General features: G+C 39.0%; 4 protein-coding genes across 7 annotated transcripts in view; 1 reads left to right on the plus strand and 3 right to left on the minus strand.

Annotated features, from left to right (window-relative positions):
• The window catches only part of LOC111801811 (serine/threonine-protein kinase prpf4B-like), a 10,492-nt gene extending 1,509 nt beyond the window's left edge, over window positions 1-8,983 (minus strand). The window contains exons 1-17 of one of the 3 annotated variants that reach the window (XM_023685978.1): window positions 8,517-8,983; window positions 6,464-7,971; window positions 6,199-6,380; window positions 5,602-5,792; window positions 5,367-5,435; window positions 5,212-5,284; window positions 4,307-4,463; window positions 4,167-4,209; window positions 3,918-4,046; window positions 3,637-3,751; window positions 3,335-3,498; window positions 3,158-3,232; window positions 2,664-2,844; window positions 2,449-2,562; window positions 1,965-2,029; window positions 1,387-1,439; window positions 1,244-1,272 (exon numbers count right to left, since the gene is read on the minus strand). In XM_023685978.1, coding sequence (XP_023541746.1) covers window positions 2,543-2,562; window positions 2,664-2,844; window positions 3,158-3,232; window positions 3,335-3,498; window positions 3,637-3,751; window positions 3,918-4,046; window positions 4,167-4,209; window positions 4,307-4,463; window positions 5,212-5,284; window positions 5,367-5,435; window positions 5,602-5,792; window positions 6,199-6,380; window positions 6,464-7,971; window positions 8,517-8,864 — 3,255 coding nt within the window. In that variant the 5' untranslated portion in view covers window positions 8,865-8,983 and the 3' untranslated portion in view covers window positions 1,244-1,272; window positions 1,387-1,439; window positions 1,965-2,029; window positions 2,449-2,542. Of the gene's footprint in view, window positions 1-1,243; window positions 1,273-1,386; window positions 1,440-1,964; window positions 2,030-2,448; window positions 2,563-2,663; window positions 2,845-3,157; window positions 3,233-3,334; window positions 3,499-3,636; window positions 3,752-3,917; window positions 4,210-4,306; window positions 4,464-5,211; window positions 5,285-5,366; window positions 5,436-5,601; window positions 5,793-6,198; window positions 6,381-6,463; window positions 7,972-8,516 lie in introns of all 3 variants that reach the window. The other 2 variants (XM_023685977.1, XM_023685976.1) reach the window with 2 other exon arrangements.
• An 838-nt stretch (window positions 8,984-9,821) lies between these two features.
• LOC111802252 lies at window positions 9,822-11,230 on the minus strand. The gene is made up of 3 exons (XM_023686552.1): window positions 10,940-11,230; window positions 10,777-10,858; window positions 9,822-10,143 (listed from the first exon to the last, which is right to left on the minus strand). Exons 1-3 carry the CDS (start codon window positions 11,054-11,056, stop codon window positions 10,025-10,027), a joined length of 318 nt encoding a protein of 105 aa, XP_023542320.1. The 5' UTR covers window positions 11,057-11,230; the 3' UTR covers window positions 9,822-10,024.
• Window positions 11,231-13,773: 2,543 nt separating this feature from the next.
• Window positions 13,774-18,434, plus strand: LOC111802232 (dihydrolipoyllysine-residue acetyltransferase component 4 of pyruvate dehydrogenase complex, chloroplastic-like). 2 transcript variants are annotated; one of them, XM_023686525.1, is made up of 8 exons: window positions 13,774-14,829; window positions 14,930-15,121; window positions 15,224-15,311; window positions 15,395-15,465; window positions 15,561-15,644; window positions 17,344-17,586; window positions 17,675-17,746; window positions 18,170-18,434. In XM_023686525.1, the coding sequence occupies exons 1-6, from the start codon at window positions 13,900-13,902 to the stop codon at window positions 17,446-17,448; spliced, it is 1,470 nt and encodes a 489-aa protein (XP_023542293.1). In that variant the 5' UTR covers window positions 13,774-13,899; the 3' UTR covers window positions 17,449-17,586; window positions 17,675-17,746; window positions 18,170-18,434. The 2 variants fall into 2 exon arrangements, with proteins under 2 accessions (XP_023542293.1, XP_023542292.1); XM_023686524.1 differs by having other exon boundaries at window positions 17,344-17,746.
• Window positions 17,943-20,156, minus strand: LOC111802233 (ACD11 homolog protein-like). Its single transcript, XM_023686526.1, has 4 exons — window positions 19,672-20,156; window positions 18,737-18,909; window positions 18,417-18,562; window positions 17,943-18,321 (listed from the first exon to the last, which is right to left on the minus strand). Exons 1-4 carry the CDS (start codon window positions 19,867-19,869, stop codon window positions 18,215-18,217), a joined length of 624 nt encoding a protein of 207 aa, XP_023542294.1. The 5' UTR covers window positions 19,870-20,156; the 3' UTR covers window positions 17,943-18,214.
• Window positions 20,157-20,811: the final 655 nt, after the last annotated feature.

The following is a 20,811-nucleotide window of genomic DNA, read 5'->3' on the forward strand; positions in this document are numbered from 1 at the left end:
TGGGGGGGTATGGGGGAAATAACTTCAATCACTTCCAAGAATTAACTTATGGACACACAAGACATGGATGAGAGAATTGAAAACATAAGATGAGTAATTAATGCAGTATATTGGCTTCTAACCCATCGAGTTCCAAGAAAGGCTCATGTTCATTCCTCATCTCTCTTTAGAATTACTAGTGAATGGGAAAGCAACATCTAATATAATGAACAATAGAGGAGAATCAAATATGCGAACTTGAATCTAATCTGCATAAGTAGACCAAAGAGTGAAATAAGCTAGACGTAAAAATTTCCTGGCCATATCATGAAAAATGACGAGTACAAACGACAACTAGAAAGACAAGCAAGAAACAGAATACTTCACAATCCAACACTTCATAAAACAGATACAAAGGCATATACAGTTGGTCACAAGGTCATTTGATTTTCAATCTACCGAAATGTTAAACATCTCAAAATCTCATATTTAGTATGGCCTTTACATCAAAAGTAATATTCTATTCATTATTTACTATAGTATTTTAAAATGATAATGACCTAATTCAAAATCAAAACTCTACGTATCAAGTACAAGCTCAAGCTTCTTAGCACCTGAGCACAAAATAGATTGCATTCTATGATTAAACGTATAAGAATTATTGTAGCAAAAGAAATCACTGTTTCCATTGTATATATAATTGATCAAGAACGAAGTAGAATTATTTCCTTTAACCAACTAATTTTCATGGCAGAGAAATCAACTTATGATAAGCATTTGCATAGAAATTTTTATAAAATACTAAAGAATGTATCCTCATCACAACATTTGTATCACCAGTACTCCGCAACATTTGGGTTGATGCTCTTCATCCTAACCTTATTTTATGATAAATCCACGGAAGAAATATAATTGAAAATTAAATCATTGCAACACCTCAATGATAAAAGTAAGACACTCTTATATATGTCCAAGACCTGCAACAATATTGATACAAAAGTCGTGATATTAAACTTCCATAGGGATCTCAGACTGAAATAAGATGCATATATTTTTATTTTTGCTTTGTTTTTCAGATCAGGAGCTCTGCTAGTTTGATGCATTCATTTTTATCATCAAATTATTGTGCACACGACAAGTATTTAAGATATCCTAGAGTTTATCCTTGATACTTTCATAAACTTGAATCGCTGTGTTCTTTCTAAGAAATAATACAAAGAAGAAAACTGTGCCAATAGAGTTGTATGGAATTGGAAATACTTACAAGAGAATGGGGATGATGGGAAGTTTGCCCTAAAAAAGATAACGAGATCTTATTAAAATAATGAACCTTTAAAAAAAGTAAACTTCAAGGCTCCTATCTCGCATATAAGGATAGAAAAGAACATATATGACAGCGTTACTCACTGCAACACTACTTCACATGGTACCACAGCAGTTAACCTCTCCAATGCTAGTGCCTCCATAAACGACCATACCATGGATCAGCACAATGCAATTCATTATGAAATTCAAACGACTAAAGATACCAAATAAAATTTGAAAACAACTATAGTTAAACATGATATTGACAATACCACAAAGATACTGCAATCGATAGCTTAAAATGTTACAACGGAAACATACAAAAATTGCATGCACATTACCCACACCATTATACAGTGGACTATTATGAAGAGGGAATAAATAACAATTCTTGTTGTACATTCGTTTCTGAATTACTATGCATATCCTCGTTCCCCAACCACCCTCCACTAGGTAGGTTTTCCATAATAAAACAAATAATGGTGCATTAGTATATATGCATCTGACTATGTCTGAATAAAGCAAATATGGACTATTCACAAACAAGCAGCATTAATGGATTAGAACTGGAAGACTATACTGATTTAACAATCCAACCTTACGGAAAATAAATAGACAAACATTTATTAACTAATATCAACTTTATCGCAATCTTCTCACAATAAAACAAACCAAGGTACCTTCTTCTGAGTGCCTCTAAATCACTTAAGCACTGGAAGGTTCTCTCAGAGCAGAAGCAGGCATCCTGAAGGAAAAACTATATTAGACACTTGAGAACCTGAAAGTAAGAAACAAAATGGCTCGAGAGAAAGAGACGTGGGAAAGAGAGGACTGCAGAAGATAACATCTTGCCAGCCTCCATAATAGTAAGGAAAATCACAAATTAATAGCATTAAAAACCAAATAAAATTAAGCACTGCATATAATATAATATACAAACTGTCTTCCGAAAAAGAATAATTTTTATTTACCAAAGCAGTAAATTTAATGGTTTTATTTTATTTTTTTGTCCCCACTAAGTTCCCTGCAAGCCTACTACAGACAATGTTTGTAGTACAAAATAAAAGAAATAATGAGGGAAAAACAAGTATGAACAAAATTTTATAACGGCCACAATCAAGAATGATTACAAGGGGAAGAAACGCTTTCAGCAAGTTGTCTTACAATAGAAACAGTACATTCCACTGAAAGAACCCGCCACTCCTGACCCATATGTGACCCCTTCTGAATTCAATCATCCCATAATTGTGCCAGAAGCTTAGGTCATCACAAATAAGACTGGCAATACCAAGTGATTAGAAACTGTATGAATTAGGTCATAATTTACAAGAAAACTACTAAACTCTGGTGTCATAAAAGCAGCATCGTTGATCACTTGCCAGTGATGAACGGATGGTTCAATGCTTGTGATACTGTCATCCTTTTTTCTGGATCCAATACAAAAATTTTGTCAAGAAGATCCTTAAAATTGGCTAACATCTTTGGATCTTCACCAGGAGATCCCCTAATAATTGATCCAATATCTTTAGGCTTTATATTGACTATTATTCGCTTTATGGTCTGCAAAAGTAAAATTCAAATCTCAATCAGTATTGATGATATAAAAACCTTGGGTGGCAAGTGATACATTCAAAACACAATACCACTTATGCAAAATAATAATAATAATAATAAACCCAGTCTCATAAAATCTCCAAACTGAGAATATTTTCTATAAAAGCTGCTAAAATAAACTTTGATGTCCAGAAAATACTTTAAAAAAAGTAGCAATCATTTATGCCAGAAAATTTCTAATAGAAGTTTCGTGACACTACAACACTCAAAAATGTGTGCCTTTGGCTCAGAAACCAGGAAAAGGGGTCAAAATAATTACCTTTTTGGTAACAGGATCCTCCTCAGAAGCATGGAAGTTCAGGTCCTGGTCAAAATGTTGGTCAGTAAATGCTCCCTGTAAAAATCATCAGTAGCAATAAACGTGTTAAAACTTCAAATTGTAACTGAAAGACAAATTGCTATTAAAAATTCCATCTTGTGGATCAAAATTATGTACCTTGCGAAGCATCTTCTTAGGAAAAGGGCCCTTTAATTCCATGTGCAGGCGCAGCATGTCATTGTTAGAAGGACCTGGAAAAAGGACTTTTCCTGTAGACAGCTCGTACAAACAGCAACCCACAGACCAGATATCCATTGGATGGTCATACGGCAGCCCTAAAACTGCAACATGCAAAATAACATCAGTGAAGTAATAACTTGTATTACTGGAAAGAAATTATCAGTAACAAATGAAAAATAAATTCACTATTCAGACCACCAGATTCATCAGATGTGGAAAACAAGGACCCAAAAACTTACTTATTTCAGGGGCACGATAAAATCGGCTAACAAGGTATGGGGTAATTTCATTTTTACCAGCAAACATGGCATTGCCAAAATCACAAAGCTTCAGCACATTTTTGCCCTCATTGACCTGAAAAATTAATCAAGCATCGTAAGAAAAAATAAGATTAACCAATTCAATAGAATTAAATCCTTTTTTATAAATAACCAAACTTTCATTGAGAACAAAAAAGGGAGAATACAAGGGCATATAAAAGAGAGAAGGAAGTCGCTAGAATTGAAACTCGAAAACATACCAGCATATTATCCGGCTTTATGTCGCAATGTAGAACACCACAATTTCTCAAATGCTTCAGGGCAATAAAAAGCTGCTTAGCGTATGCCCTCACAGCAGTTAGCTTAAGGCCAATATTGCGCCCAAATTTCTTCAAGACCTCACGTAGATTCATATGTAGAGATTCAAAAACTAAACAAAGATGATTCCTATATTTGAAACTTGAAAGAAAACGAACACAGTGACGCTTGTCATCTGGATCTGCACCTACTAGCTTTTTCAATATGACCAACTCCTCCAAACCAGCCTTGTACCTGTATAACACAGGATGCAGTAGAGCATCAAGTACTTGAACATGCAACAAAGTGAACACCAGAATAGCATCACTAGAATAAAGCAAGAAAGACATACATTGTTTCATTACTACGCAAAATTTTGATTGCCACTTCTTCTGGTTCATCATGACCACCTTTGAGATCCTTGGCACGGACTACAGTTGAAAAGACACCTTTGCCATGAGCAGCAGCAATTTCATACCGACCATCAAGGACTTCACCAAATCGATAGTCTGTAATCCACACAAAAGTTAAATAAGAAAAAGAAAACTAGATGAATTAAATTTGTTCTCCAAATGCAGAAAATTATAAAATCTAGAAATATATTTTTCGACAGCAAAATATATATTTGAACCTAAAACTTTGCAACAACTTTATAAAATAAATTCTTTGATTATTCTGCTACTCAACTTCATAATTTAGATCAGCATCCAGTTAAAACAACAAATAATCTAGTAGACTAGATGCACAAAGGAATCATACAACCATTTTCTCCTCCCTTGACGACAAAAATAACAGTATAAAGAATGAAACTAAACCAGTCAACACCTTCACAAGAATACCAGAAGACCTAATGTAAGTGGATCCCAGCAAGATTATTAGATATCTCTCGATTTACAGCAGTTAATTTCAATGGACAGCATCAGAACAGAGGCAAAAATAATGTAACCAAAATAATTTTTCTGGAGGCCAAAATGCAAACATGAAATAAGTTAACAGCATTAAGATTCTAAGAGACAAGAATGCAAGACCAAGAAACCCAGTCATGTTTCCACTCCATATTTATTTTTTAATTAAGATGCATCGTTAAAATTTAAACACGCCATAATATAATCTGAGACTCCCATTTTAACTATAAATCTCACCATATACATCCCAGTTTCTATGAATATTAATGTGTTGTATTACAACATGTGAATGTATTTAACTTATAAATCTCAGCCATACATGTGAGATACACAAATATATCTGAATACTTACTATAATATCCATCTGCATCGTCCCAATTGTCATGAAGACCACTCCTCTCTATACGCAAACCATCTCCTTTGCCCTGCAAACAAGGGGGAAAAAATATCTCATGGCCCTTAAACAATAGGAAAAAAGAAAACTGCAAAAATCATAGTTTCTCATACCATTTTACGAACTGCAGCAGGTGTTTCTCCAAAAATATCGTCACAGAATATTCCATCTGACCCCTCAGCCTGCGCTTATCAATATCAAAGAATTTTAAGATGATAAAATAAAAGGCACAACTACGGAAGCAAAAATTTCAGAAAGTGGAGCTCAAATAAGACTTTGAAGTTCTAAAAAGAATTTCAGGGGAAAAAAAGGAATCTACCCTCTCACATAAGAGAGCATTCTGCGCACCTTTGGAGTACCCTCTCCAAGTCCTTTGGTACCAACAATTTTATCAGACGCAGCTATTCCATTTTGTTGTGGTGATTTTTCCACAACAAAAGATGAGTCAGCAACACTATCATCCACCACTCCATCAACCAAGTCTGGAATAGCATGAGCACCAGCTTCTGATTGAGAAGAATCATCTGTAGAATCCTTATCTGGTCAAGATAAATCGTTGTATAAGTGAGACAGAGAAAGTCACTAAGTTGCCTGCCTAAGTAGCAGACCTACCAACATCTCCAAGAGAAGTTTTTAACTTAATCTCTCTCAAAGAGAAATAGAAACCAACTTAACTCAGTTGCTCTAGATAGCAGGTAGACAGGATTTACAAATTAACCTAATCCTTAAATGTGGCTAAGACTGTGTGTGAATTAACCATGCGACATCAAGGGGAGAGGAGGTGAACGGAGCTAAGATAAACTATATTCAAGTGCTATGATTATGCAATAGGAAACTTTGAGTATCAAATAAGAACCTAAGTCCATACTTGTTGGTTTCTCCTGAAAATAATTGTAGTCCAAGGAAATGCAGAAATTTTAAATTTTATGGATATTTGAAAATTACCTTTCTCAGATTCCTTCAAAGAAGGCTTTACTTGTTTCTCTAACTGCTGACACTTGTATTTTTCTAAGATTGCTCGACTCCTCCTCCTACTCTCCTCCTTGATTCTGTTAAGGTACTCCTCTTCTTGATCAGCAAATTGAAATGACATGTTGTCCTCATCCTCTTCCTCTTCATCGTGATCACTATACAGAGAGAAGTTGAACCATATAGATAATGGCTTCACACTAGCTAAAGGAAACCAAAAAAAATTATTAAAAAAAATTACCTCATTAGATTGCCTTCACCTCCTTCAAGGGCATTTTTCTTAAAACTGCCATGCTTTTCATAAGCATTTCTTCCTCCATTCTGACCAGATTCATTCTCATAACGTCTAGACTGCTTACTAGAAACTTTAGTATAGCCATGTTCAAGGTTCCCATACTTATCCTTACTACTTAAAATATCACTGGCTTTATTTTTATTTCTATCATCTCGTCTCTCTCTATCTGATTCTTTGTCCCTGAACCGGTCCTTTGACATCTCCCTCACCCTTTCCTTGTCTCTGTTTCTATCACTATATTCAGCCTCCTTATCATCATTCCGAGCTCTGTCCCTATCCCTTCTCCCATCCCAGTCCACTTCTTTGTCCTTGCTCCTATCTTTTTCCCTTTCTCTTCTTCTATCCCTATTACCCTCTCTATCTGTGCTCCTACATCTTTCCTTCTCTGCTCTTCTATCCCTATCCACCTCTCTTTCCCTGCTCCAACCTCTTTCCTTCTCTGCTCTTCTATCCCTCTCTACCTCTCTTTCCCTACTCCAATCTCTTTCCTTATCCACTCTTCTATCTCTTTCTGCCTCCCTTTCCCTACTCCGATCCCTTTCCTTCACTCTCCTGTCTCTTTCCACATCCTTTTCCCTCCTCCTATCTCTATCCAATTCTCTTTCCCTACTCCTATTTCGTTCTACCTCCTTTCTTCCATCCCTACTCCTTCCTCTTTCTCTTTCATCATACTTGTGCTTATCTCTCTCCATATCTTTATCTTTGCTTTTTTCCCGTTCTTTTTCCTTTGACCAGTCCCTATCCACCTCTATCTTACTTCTCCCTCTGTCCTTTGTATCCCTGCTTCGATGCCTTCCCTCTCCCCTAGCATACTCATCAAATCCCAAACGATCTGAACCACGATGATGACTCCTCTTGGATTCCACCTCCTCTTCTGCTGTTTCACGAGACTGAGATTGCCCCCTGAAGTGAGAATTTGACCTTGATCTACTCCTACAATCTGATGCATCAATGAATCGATCATGAGATGTTGATGGCGTAAAATCCTGGGACTTATCTTCGACCCTTTCCAACTGTGGCCTTTTTGAATTCCCTAAGGTGCTTCTGTCTGTTACCACTTTTTTATTGTCAATGTCGCTTATTTTCATACTGCCACCTTTGGAAAAAGATGACATTTTTTTGTGGCGACTCTCATCTAACTCAAGAGATCCTTGATCAAATTCACTTTTGTTACGACCCTCTAGACAGGGTTCAAGATCGCCGTATTTAGTTCCAGTCACTTCACTTCTGCAAAAGCTAACATCATTGCCATGTTTATGGCCACTGTTAGTTTGGTAGAAAGCCGTGTTTTCCTCATCTAAGTCTTTTTTTAGATAATAGCCATCTTTGTCTACTAAATTAAATAACTTATTCTTCTCTTTCAACATCTTCTGATCTTGAGGACAGATTCCTGCTCCCTTTTTCACAGTTAAATTTGCCTCGGTATTAGATGATTCATCCACCGAATAACGCTCCTGCAAAACCAATATAGCGTAAAGGCTTAGTGCAGGTGCTTGCATAACAAAGTCCCAGTGAAATTACAGTCAGGCAGCATAGATGCATAGTAAGAAACACGTAACCAGATCTTACAAATTAAATGCAAGCCTGAATCTTCATTGAAACGCCTACTGAAACTTCTTTTGAATTTCACTTGATTTCGTGAGGTGCAATCAGATTCTTACATGAGCAAGGAAACACTGAATAAATCTAACAAAATGTCACCGTGAAAGTTCCATCATAGTCTAAATTTAAATACAAGAAAATAATCCACAATTGACAACTGACAGGAACGAAGAAAAGTATATGTACCTGTAAAAGGTCCGTGCTCTTTGTTTACGGACAAGTTAAAAATGCCTTTGTTCATTTTCTAAAAGAACCAAACCCCTAAAACTACTTTCGATTTTCAAACGTTAATAGCCCTAGTCTTTTTCAAAATTTCACGGCAATCAAACAGAATGTATGAGTAAAGCAACAAGCAACTTGTCAAGCTGACATACAATAGTGTTGGTTGGAGGCTTACCACGATGGACCGATCAGCTCTATCAGAATTTCCATCAGCTTCAATTTCCCCATATTCCACATCCGCTTCCTTCATCGCACTCTCATTCTCGCGAACGCCAGACTCATCCTCTTCCAGAATTTCCCCTTCCTCCACATCATCTTCAAGCCGAGATCTACGGTTAGCAACAGGAGGAACACTATCGTCCTGGTCACGACAGCTTTCTTCTTCGTTCTTATTGCTACCGTGACGATGTCTGTGGTGGTGGTGGCGGCGATGATGACGATGCTTATGACGCTTCGAGGACTTCTCCTCCTCCTCATCGGAAGCAGATCGGCGGTGCTTCCGGTGAGTAGCGTCGTTAGCCATTGAAGTCGGAATAAATCTAGGGTTTCTCTCTCAACCTTTTCGCTGTATACGCGTCCTAGCCCTTCAGAGAACGGAGCGTCGAAAAGAGATCGTTGCCTTGTAGCCTTACACGATAATTATTTTTTTCTTATTTATGTAAATAATTTCCAAAATACGAGATTTTACTTAACCGGTTACCGGAGTTACGGATAGGCGCGCCGAGCGTATTGGCCACTTGCCACGCCGTTGGTTATAAGCGATTTATCTTTAGGAGACGGTATCCAGTGAGTTGCGTATTTAAATCCATTTTTATTTACTTTTCCTAAATAAAATAATATTAAAAATATATGTTCTTTTACATGTATTTTAATAATTAATTAATTTTTATTTTTATTATAATTATTCCAACACTTTTAATGGAATGATTTTAATCGTTGAAATAATAGTTCGAATAAATTTTTTATTTTAATTGTTCTAGCACTTAAATTTTTTTTGTTTCTTAATGATTCGTGATGATCGTGACGATCTTATTGGAAATGTTGATGCTTATTAGGGCTTCTTTGGTGCCCGTGAAGTCACCCTATGAAATTACCGAGTGGATAGATCAGATCCCGACGTGGCTATTGCTCTGCGGCGATACATACCCAACTCGCTCCTACCCATCCCGAGGTACCATAGCATGTCAGGAATAACGGGGGACATAGATGTGATCACATCCTTGGTTGGAGGTTGTGTCGTCTTAACTTTACGATCATGTAATAACTCAAGCTCACCGCTAGTAAATATTGGCTTTGACTCGCTACGTATTGTCGTCAACCTCACGATTTTAAAACACATCTACTGTTGAGAGGTATTCACACTCTAAACCTCTTCAACCGATATGGAATCTCATAGATTAATACACCGAGAATACAATCATAGACAACAAAAATGTCAAAAGAATTATAACCAAAACGACACAAACAGAGCATCCATCAATTAAACCCATAATTACGTTGAGCTAAACTCGCCCCTTTCAACTCTCATAAAAACCATCTTTCATTTTGTTGCATTCAGAACCCAATATTTAATATTTTCATAAAAACAATAATCGCTGAAACTAAACAAGAAAGAGTGTGATCCTTTTTTTATCTACGAACTTGACTGAAAATATTTCATTATATATCACAATATCTTCGCCATTATCGGAAAGAAGAACCAAGCAATCTCTTGATCGTTGAAACTCTACTCGTTGGAATCTGCAATTTTCGTGTCAATATCACTTTCTTGTCCAGCAAATTCACCACCACAGACTCTGTATCTAAATCCACAACAAAAATCATTTAGAACTTCTGATTAAAAACAACCCATGTTCTAAAAAGGAACACGAAATGATATGATATTGTTCACTTTGACCATAAGCTTTCATGGCTTTGCTTCGAACTTCCCCAAAAAAAATCTCAAACCAATGAAGAAACTACCAGTGTGGACTCCCTCCTAACAATTCTCCCATCGAACAAACTACACCATAGAGCCTCCCTGAGGTTTATGGAGCCCTCGAACAATCTCCCTTTAATTGAGGCTCGACTCCTTATATGGAGTGTTCAAACAAAGTACACCATTTGTTCGACACTTTAGTCACTTTTGACTGTGTTAGATGATGGAAGTTCCACATCGGCTAATTTGAGGAATGATCATGGGTTTATAAACAAATAATACTCTCTCCATTGACATGAGCCATTTTGGGTAAGCCCAAACCAAAACCACTAAAACTTAGGCTCAAAGTAGACAATATCATACCATTGTCGAGAGTCGTGTTCGTCTCACATTGGCTACACCTTTCCAAATTAAGAGTATGACTTTAATACTTAAAAATGACTGATGTCCACGATTGAAATTGGAAGATGGAATCAGATTCTGAGGAAACATAGCCCCAAAATTCCCAGAGACTCACCGTTCATTTTGGCAAGAATATTCGCTAATTTCTTCTGGCATTCAGCGCAGCCAATGTCCGCCGCGAACACGATTTCCTGAACCTGAAGAATCACGGACCATAAAGCGTTAATTTCAGCCGGAGATCTCTAAAAACGGCGGAGATACAGAGAAAAAGCAGAGACGAGAGGCAGAGATAAGGATTCGATGGAGGCAAGGCTAGAAGCATGAGGGAAAATCTTAAGCTTCCGAACTCCAATTCCCGCCGCCGCCGCCGCCGCCTTGTTGGGCCGCTCCGCCATGGTCCGGTTAAACGCTGCCGGAGAAACAGGGGAGGATTTTATGAGCCATGGATGATGGGACTGTGAAAAGCTTTGTTTAAGTGGTTGCGATAAAGGAGAAGGGGAAAGGAAGATAAGTAAGAGTTGACAAAGATGGTTCGTTTCACAATGACAGCTGCTTTCCGCAAAAGAGTTAGCCAATTTTTTCCTCGCATGGATGATTCCTTCGAGGTTGCTTGTGTGACCAAAAACTCCCTTGTTTTTTACTTCGGTTAAAACTAAAAGATGCACTTTGACTTCAAAAAAACTATCAATCTAATCATTGTACGACGTTCATGCACGTTTGTAACGGCTCAAGCCCACTATTAACCGATATTGTTTGCTTTAGTCAATTACATATCGTCATCGGTCTCACGATTCTGTTAGAGAGAGAGGTTACCACACCCTTATCAAGAATGCTTCGTTTTCCTCCCCACCTGATCTAGGATCTCAGTCCACTCCCTTCAAGGTCAAGCGTTCTCATTGGCATTAGTTGCATTCCCCTAATTTAGGGAATGATCATGAATGTATAAGTGAGGAATACTATCTCCATTGGTACAAGGCCTTTTGAGCTTATGCTCAAAATCGACAATATCATACCTGCGGAGAGTCATGTCGGTCCAACAATTTCAATTATTTAAATACTAAATAATCCTAAAATTAAAATTATAAAAATCAATTAAATTAATTCATATAATAGAAACCAAAAAAATCCAATCATTTTTACCTTTTGATTTTCAGTTCTCTTTTTAACCTTCGCAGTCGCCAAGTGGCGTCCGAGCGGAAAACGACGCCGTATTGCACAGGGAAAAAGGGAAAGTTGCTGGGAGGAAGCGACAGAGCTCACGCCATGCTCCGCTCCCAATCCCCAACGGCTCCAAGGACTACAATACGTCGCCGTCTTGACCACTTATTTTTCCTTTTTCTTTTTTAATTAGCTTGTAATTAAAGCTTTAACAAATAGTGACGTGGATTAGGGGTATTAATCATGGGCGCTCCACTACCAACAAACAATAACCCATGTCTTCAATTTCAACCATTTTTTAGTCCTTGGATTTATGGTCTATTTTGGCGTCTTTTAAAAAATATTTTTTTCACAAATATGGCGTAATATTTATAAATTATGACATCATAATTTTTCATTTTGAAGGATTAATTTATGAATAGGAGAAATTAGTTATATTTTCTTAGAAAAACCAATAATAAGAGTCACGCAAATGGGCCAGAAACGGTTCCTACGTGTACCTATCATTGTCATGAATCAAACGTTGTGGTGTTGGGACGACATGTCGACCCAAGTCCGCGACAAGGTGTTGGTTTGCCACTTGAATAACATGACATTATTACTGTTACAGGATGAGACCGCCTTTTCAATCCAAAAAATATCTTTTTGAGATAAAAATTAATGAAGGTTTTAAAATTTTATTTGGGACTGAAATTATGAATAATTAAACAAAAGTAAAAACTGTTTTATTTTATTTTATTTTACTGTATTTTAGACCATATAAAAAAAGGCCCAATTCACAAAGTTTCATTTCGTTTTAGATTTGGGCCCATATACGAGTTTGTGGGTCACATCGGCCCAATGATAAATGAAACTCGGAAAACGTGGAAAGCCCATTTAGTGAGCCCATTCTTTCAATCTCGTTAAGAGTTTGTTCTTAGAAGTACACTTTTCCTTGTCCCATGATAAAAGAAGTATGAATCTTAGTATTTTATGTTTAATTGATTCGTAAATTTAAGTGATCGCGAGAATTATAACGGGCACTTTTGTTATGCACACGAGCGATTATATGCATGAATGAAACAATGGAGATAACGTAAGAAAATTTTTGTGAATTGTCTCGAAATTGTGATGTCCCACATTGGTTGGGAGGAGAACAAACCACCATTTATAAGGGTATGGAAACCTTCCCCTTGCATACGCGTTTTAAAGCCTCGAGGGGAAACTCGAAAGGGAAAGTCAAAAGAGGACAATATCTGCTAGCGGTGGATTTGGGGCGTTACAAATGGTATCAGAGCCAGACACCGGAAGATGTGACAGCCTTCTCACCGTTCCCCAAAGGGGGTAGACACGAGGCGGTGTGCCAGTAAGGATGCTGACCCCTGGCACAGCCTTCTCGCTGTTCCCCAAAGGGGGCAGACACGAGACACCAGACGATGTGCCAGCCTTCTCACTGTTCCCCAAAGGGGGTAGACACGAGGCGGTGTGCCAGTAAGGACGTTGACCCCCAAAGGGGGGTGGATTTGGGGGCGGTCCCACATTGATTGGAGGAAGGAAAGAGTGCCAGCAAGGACGCGGGGCCCCGAAGGGGGGGTGGATTGTGATGTCTCACATTGGTTGGGGAGGAGAACAAACCATCATTTATAAGGTTGGGGCGTTATAGAGATAGATCTCGAGAGTCTAAGTGTGTGAACAGATCATACAATGATGTCACGAGCCTCGCACTCATTGTATCGTGTGTGCCACTACATAGTGAACAAGTAAGGTGTCATGGTCGTGTTTGTCAAAGGTGTACAGTCTATGGACGCATGTCGGATGTCTCAGTCATCCATGTTCAGGATATGTTGTCTATGGCTGCATGTCGAATGTCTCAGTCATGTTTGTCAAGGACATGTTGTCCATGATCGCATGCCTCGATACGATCCGCTTGTGTACAACCGTTCCTAAAAATCATTTCTCGTCGCCCACAAGTCCACAGGGGCGATGGAAATAGAGTAGAGTTAGCTCAAATCCGCCAACGAACGCCTCGTCCTCTCCGCCATTGTTTCTTATACTTAATTCTTTACTTCACTCTCTGCAACAGATCCACTTCATTTCTCCAATGGCGTCCTCGTTCATTTCTCGAGCTGCTCTCTCCAGCAACACCACCACCACCACCACAATTCCTTTTTCATTCTCTTCCTCCGTTTCTTCTCCCCTCCCATGGAGGTCCTCCCGCTCATGCACCTTTTTTCCCACCAATTCTTGCCGGAGGATCCCAGTTGTTCAGTGCAAGATCCGAGAGATTTTCATGCCTGCCCTAAGCTCCACGATGACTGAGGGAAAGATCGTCTCGTGGATCAAATCCGAAGGGGATGTTTTATCCAAAGGCGAGAGCGTCGTTGTTGTGGAGTCTGATAAGGCTGATATGGATGTGGAGACTTTCTATGATGGAATTCTTGCTGCTATTGTTGTTGGTGAGGGTGAAACTGCTCCTGTTGGAGCTTCGATTGGTTTATTGGCTGAGACTGAAGAAGAGGTCGCTGAGGCCAAGGCTAAAGCCGCGTCTAAATCTCAGTCTTCGACTCCAGCAGCTGATGTTTCTCCCTCTCCTCCGGTTATATCTCAGCCGTCTCCTGCGCCGACCAAGCCGGCGTCGGATGGACCGAAGAAGATTGTGGCAACTCCTCAGGCGAAGAAGCTAGCGAAACAGCACAAGGTGGATATTGGATCGATAACTGGTAGTGGTCCATTCGGTCGAATTACTCCGGCGGATGTGGAGGCTGCGGCGGGAATTGCTCCTTCGAAGCCTGTTGTAAGCAATGTAGCTTCACCTGCGGCTTCTGAGACTGCTCCAGTGGCTGCCTCTACTCCATCGAAAGCGACTGCAGCTCCTTCCAACTTGCCCCCACCAGTTCCTGGCTCAACGGTTGTGCCATTCACGACAATGCAGGCGGCGGTGTCTAAGAATATGGTGGAGAGTCTTTCTGTACCTACATTTCGAGTTGGTTATCCGGTGTCCACAGATGCTCTTGATGCGCTCTATGAGAAGGTACACAGAGTATTTACGTGATTTAGTTGGATTTCGGGCTTTCTGTTACATCCGTTTGGAAATTATCGACATCTTAGTTGGGTTATTGCAATGATTTCAGGTGAAACCAAAGGGCGTTACAATGACTGCCCTCTTGGCCAAGGCTGCTGCAATGGCCCTCGCTCAGCATCCGGTTGTAAATGCAAGCTGTAAAGACGGGAAGAGCTTTACATATAATGACAACATTAACATTGCAGTAGCCGTAGCTATCAATGGTGGTTTGATAACACCTGTTCTTCAGGCTGCGGATAAGGCAAGTCGATAGTATTATAGATTAATATCGTTTGATATACTATACCAAAGTAAGGATACTGCCCTTGTTAGTATCTCGTTATTTATTTATTATTCAATGCAGTTGGACCTCTACCTACTATCTCAAAAATGGAAAGAGTTGGTTGAGAAAGCTAGATCCAAGCAGCTTCAGCCCCATGAATACAATTCAGGTTCCAACACTTCTCTTTTTGTTGAATGCATTTATTGTACTTTTGGGCTTTAGGATAGTAAAACTGAGTTATACTGCCTGTAGGAACTTTCACTCTTTCCAATCTGGGCATGTTTGGAGTGGACAGGTTCGATGCTATACTTCCTCCAGGCCAGGTGCGTAATGAGAATTAGGCTTCTTATACTCGGGCAATGGATTTTTCTTGTCTTTATGATTCTCAATGCTGTGTGAATTATTCTATCTATGTCAGGGGGCTATCATGGCCGTTGGAGCCTCAAAGCCGACTGTTGTCACCGACGCTGATGGCTTTTTCAGCGTGAAAAGTAAAATGTTGGTGAGTTCTGTTTCTTCTGACAATTTGTTCCGTTCTCATCTCTATTTATCATGAATGCTGAATTTAAGGTTAGTTACTGTTCAGTCTCTGATCTTTCAGAGGAACTGTAAGCCATTAAGCCATCTAAATTACATTAAACTGTATTCACGAATCACAATCAACACAAAGATTCTCAATCTATTCCGATCTATCCAATTTAAGGGGTTTTTTTTGGGTTAAGTTTTGCCAAGGACTGATAACAACAGTTTTGCAAAGGCATGGGAAGCGTGGGAGTAGACATGCCTATGTTTAAATCGAGTTTTGTTTACTTGAGAATGAAAGACAAGTGTTTTATTTGTAGGAATGAGATCTGTAGGATGTGATTTAGATTTGTATCTATTTATATGTTTTGTACAGTTAATTTCCAATTTGGAGCAGAGCAGTGTTAGGATTAAGGCTTGGATTTTTTCTTTGATGTTGACACCACCTAGAATAAGCTCCCAAATGGAAGCCTTTACCTTTTAGGGGCGTTCTGAGGCAATTGCAAGTAAAGCTATCAAGAGAGGGAATGAAGGAAGAGCCTTTATGAGATCACCATACAGAGTGTTTGTTCAAGAAGAGATCGATTTGTCCTTGCCCCATATCCCAGAAGTCACGACTAGTGCCCATGGAGAAGTCATTGAGCCTCTATCATTGGGATTCCTTCTGATAATAAGGTCCCAACAAGAAGAGGGAATCCGGGATTGGTTATTAAAAGCAAGTTGCTTTCCCAAGAGAGGGTAGAGTTTAAGGAAATGGGAGGATAGAGCCACTTCATCTTTCCACTGGTCTCGCCAAAATTGGGCATGTTTGCCCTTGTGAACATTGATTTTGATCCTTTTGACCATAACTTCCTCGTAATTAAATATCCATTACCTTCCTGATTTAGGATTTTCAGCCTAGCTTCTTTCCTTTAAATGTGGGCAACCCGATGGAAGGGTCTTTGGTGTTCAACCCTGTTATTCTGTTTTTAATAGCATTAGTTTAGTTCGTCGGTTATGAAGCTGATGAATGTATGATTTTGTGTTGGTTGGTTAACTGAGAACCCTAAGGTGGGTGACAGGCCTAATGTTGATTGGCATCCAACGCACATTTTCCCTAAACCTATATATCCACGACCTTCCACTCCTGTCTCAAATGTTGTAATAGCCTAAGCCTATTGCTAGTAGATATTGTCCTCTTTGGACTTTCCCTATCAAGTTTCCCCTCAAGATTTTTAAACGCGCCTGCTAGAATAGGTTTTCACAACCCTATAAAGAATGTTTCATTCCCCTCTCCAACCGATGTGGGATCTCACGATTCACCCCCATTCGGGGCCCAATGTCCTCGCTGGCACTCGTTCTCCTCTCCAATCGATTTGAGATATCACACATGTCATGGGCAAAAGCTTCTTGAATCGGATAGAAGGTGGTTACAAACTTCTCCATCCGGAAATTATTAGAAATAGCTACGTTCATACCCATGTTTCATATCTACACTTTGCAGAAGTTGGTAAAATTTATCAGTACTTCTGGTAGCAGTGTTTAATGTACAGCAATTCTTCTTCAATTCATGGTGTTCATTCTTTAATTATTTTATTTTGTTCCAGCTTCTTGCCTAGTGAATGCTGGCAGAAATCCTTTCCAGTCTATGCATACACCTTCTGTGAACCTGAACTGATGACAAATTCTGCATTTTGCAGGTGAATGTGACCGCCGATCATCGAATAGTTTATGGTGCTGACTTAGCTGCCTTCCTTCAGACCTTCGCAAAGATAGTTGAGAATCCAGAATGCCTGACCTTGTAGAAGTCCATTTTCAAGTTTCAACATCGCCTAAAACTTGCCTGCAAGAAGGAAAAAGAACAATCCAGATTCTCTTTTGGCCACGGAGTGATGGAAGTTTGAATTAAACTGAGCCTCAGAGGAATCCTTTTTGTGTTGGAGGTCCTATTGATATTTGATTTTGCTTAATATTTATTTCTATTTCTGAAATATTTCAGGAGCAATAATGAGTAGATTTTCTTTGTCAAAGTTACTGCAGACGGGAATTGTATTGGTAGAAACTCAATGGATGATGAGAGATAGTTTTGTCTAATCAACAAAGGTATTTAGTGTTCGTGATTCCAGCCAGCCATTATGTGTTGGTTTGTCATTCAAGGGTTTAATGCTTAATGAACTCAAATTTCTTGAGAGTTCCTTAAGCAATTTCTAACCTTTAAACTTGTGCCTCTGTTTAGATGTTAGAAAGTGCTGCCTGTTAATTGTCCAATAAGCACAATACTTTGTGATGAAATCATGTCGATGTTAACCCTTTTACTTTATTATACTCAAATTGAAAGGTAATGCGACCTTAAAGTTCCATATCTAACATGTTATAAATTCAATTATGTACACAGACAATAACACTAGACAAAACATGTATCATGAATACTTTCATGAAACTGTTAAGCTTATATTTGTTTGAAGCATCCATGGAAGGCTTCTTTTTGTGATATACTAACACTGTTGAGATGTGCTGCTTGCTCAGATAAGATAAAGTGAAGAAGCGGTTGTCCTCAGAAGGACATGAAAGTCACCAGTCCAAGCTGATATTTCTAGAAATGTAAAGCTTGTCAATATATTCTATGACCGGACCCGAAGCGTCGATATACCTTTTCATTTTCTTCTCTGCTAACTGATCTGCAATGGTGAATGAAAGAGGTGTTGTAATTTTGATTGTGTAAACAACAGATTCAGGTGTTCATAATTGAAAAGAGTAAATGAAATGCGCCTACTGGTCTCGTTGAGATTTAGCAGAAGCTGCTCCCTCGTTGGAAGAGTATACATTCCAGCAGAAACTGCCATTCTGACTGTCCAGGGGTGGTAGGGCGCACAAACTTGTGTATAAGCTGTTGAAGCAGCTTCCTTTAACGAGTATTCTCTAGAGATACAAGGCAGCAAAGCTAGTAAGTTTTGACCTTTGCATTCATTATTAACCCAATCCCAACTTTTAGTTTAGAGATCTAACTTGTGGAGAATTGATATTGCAGGATTTAAGTGAACTTACTGAGTTTTGATTGCAGGAAGGAAGAGAAAAGGGGGACAGAGAACTTACTCAGTGGACATGAACTGTTCAAACAGAGCTCTAACAAGGTCCAAACCTTGTCTAACTCGACGTAGATTGCGAGAATTGCTTCCGGGTGCTTTAACTGTGTCATTTGCAATATCATCATCAAGGATTGTGAGCAATGTCTCGTGCTTCTTTGAAGCTTCCAAAAGATCACGCACCTGAAAAAGAAAAAAAAAACCATCAAAAGGGGTGATTCCATTAGAATTTCCAACATCTTGTTGACCGTTGTGGCGAGGAAGTCCCACATTGGCTAATTAAGTGGATGATCGTAAATTTATAGGTAAGTAAATACATCTGAGGCCCGGCCTTTTAGGAAGCTAAAAGTAAAGTCACGAGAGTTTGTGCTAAAAGTAGACAATATCATTCCATTATGGAGAGTCGTAGTTCCTAACATGGTATCAGAGTCGTGCCCTTAACTTAGCCATTTCAATAGAATCCTCAGAGTGTCGAACAAAAAAGTCGTGAGATGTAGTCAAAAGTGATTCAAGCGTCGAACAAAAAAGTTGTGAGATGTAGTGAAAAGTGATTCAGTGTCGAACAAAAAAGTTGTGAGCTGTAGTAAAAGGTGACTCAAGTGTCGAACAAATTGTGTATTTTGTTTAAGGACTCCAGTGAAAAGGAGTCGAGCCTTGATTAAGGGGAGATTGTTCGTGGGCTTTCTAAGCCTCAGGGGAGGCTCTATAATGTACTTTGTTCAAGGGGAAGATTGTTGAGAGGAAGTCCGACATTAGCTGATTAAGGGGATGATCATGAATCTATAAGCAAGAAAATATTGGTACAAGATCTTTTGAGGAAACCAAAAAGCAAAGTCACGAGAGCTTATGCTCAAAGTAGACAAATATCATACGATTATGGAGAGTTGTAACACATCTTTCATCATCGAAATAGACGAAGAATGAGAGGAGGAATATAACAACAACCTTGGAGACGTACTCTAACTCGGCGAATTTGAAGGCGAGGCCGAGAGAACTAAAGAGAACAGAGACGAGAGAACAAGCGTCACAGAGAACATCCAATCGGAGTTGTTGTGAGGAGTCCTCCTTAAAGGAACATACTAATTTGGCAAGCCCTTCGAAGGACTCGGCTATGGCGGAAAGAGGGGTCGCACCATTTTCCATTGTTATTCCTCGCCCTCAAAATCCTCCACCAACACTATATAATACATAATTTTCACCAACGCATCGCAAATTTCACAGTAAACGAGGTGTAAAGCAATGAGAAAGCCGTGTGTTGAAATTTGGAAGTAATCCAAAGGAATTCAACTTCCCCTTTTCTTCTGCCGGGGATTTGAATGAATGTTGTTTTTTTTATGTTTCTGGGAAGTTGCGAAGTTGGCTACGGATGCGGTTTGTCCAACAGAAAATTGAAAGTTTCGAAACGGTGAATGGAGGAGAGAGAGAGAAGAGAGAGAGAGAAGAGAGAGAAGAGAGAGAAGAGAGAGAAGAGAGAGGAAGAGGTGTATGGTGATGCCACTAATTTCGCGCCATTTCAGTGGGGAAGACATGGTTCGTTCATTCTTCTCATCCCATCTTTGACCTTCTCATTCAAATTTGACAAATCTCTGTCCCTTCAAAACTGGAAACATTTACGTATTTTCCAAGTCACACATTAATTGGTTTAGATTTTGTTTTCTCAATTGAGTTGAATATGGGTCACTCGATTGAGTTGGATGGAACCCCACTCCACTTTTTGTTTGAATTCTTTTATGATTGAACCCCAAGCTAATTTCGGTTTACAACCAAGGAATACTCTCTCTATTGTTATGAGGCCTTTTGGGAAAGTTTAAGCTAATTTGGGTTTATAATCAAGAAATACTCTCTTCATTGGTACGAGGCATTTTGAGAAACCCAAAGCAAAATCATGAGGAGTTTATAATGAAGCCTTTTGGGATGCCCAAAGCAAAGCCGGAAAATTTATAATCAAGCGTACTCTCTCCATTGGTATAAGGCTTTTTGGGGAAGCCCAAAGCAAAGCCACGAGGAGTTTGGAATACTCTCTCTATTAGTAATAAGGCCTTTTGAGGAAGCCCAAAGCAAAGCTGAGAGCCTTAAAGTGGACAA

Source organism: Cucurbita pepo, chromosome LG09, assembly GCF_002806865.2.
Source record: "Cucurbita pepo subsp. pepo cultivar mu-cu-16 chromosome LG09, ASM280686v2, whole genome shotgun sequence".
NCBI lineage: Eukaryota > Viridiplantae > Streptophyta > Magnoliopsida > Cucurbitales > Cucurbitaceae > Cucurbita > Cucurbita pepo.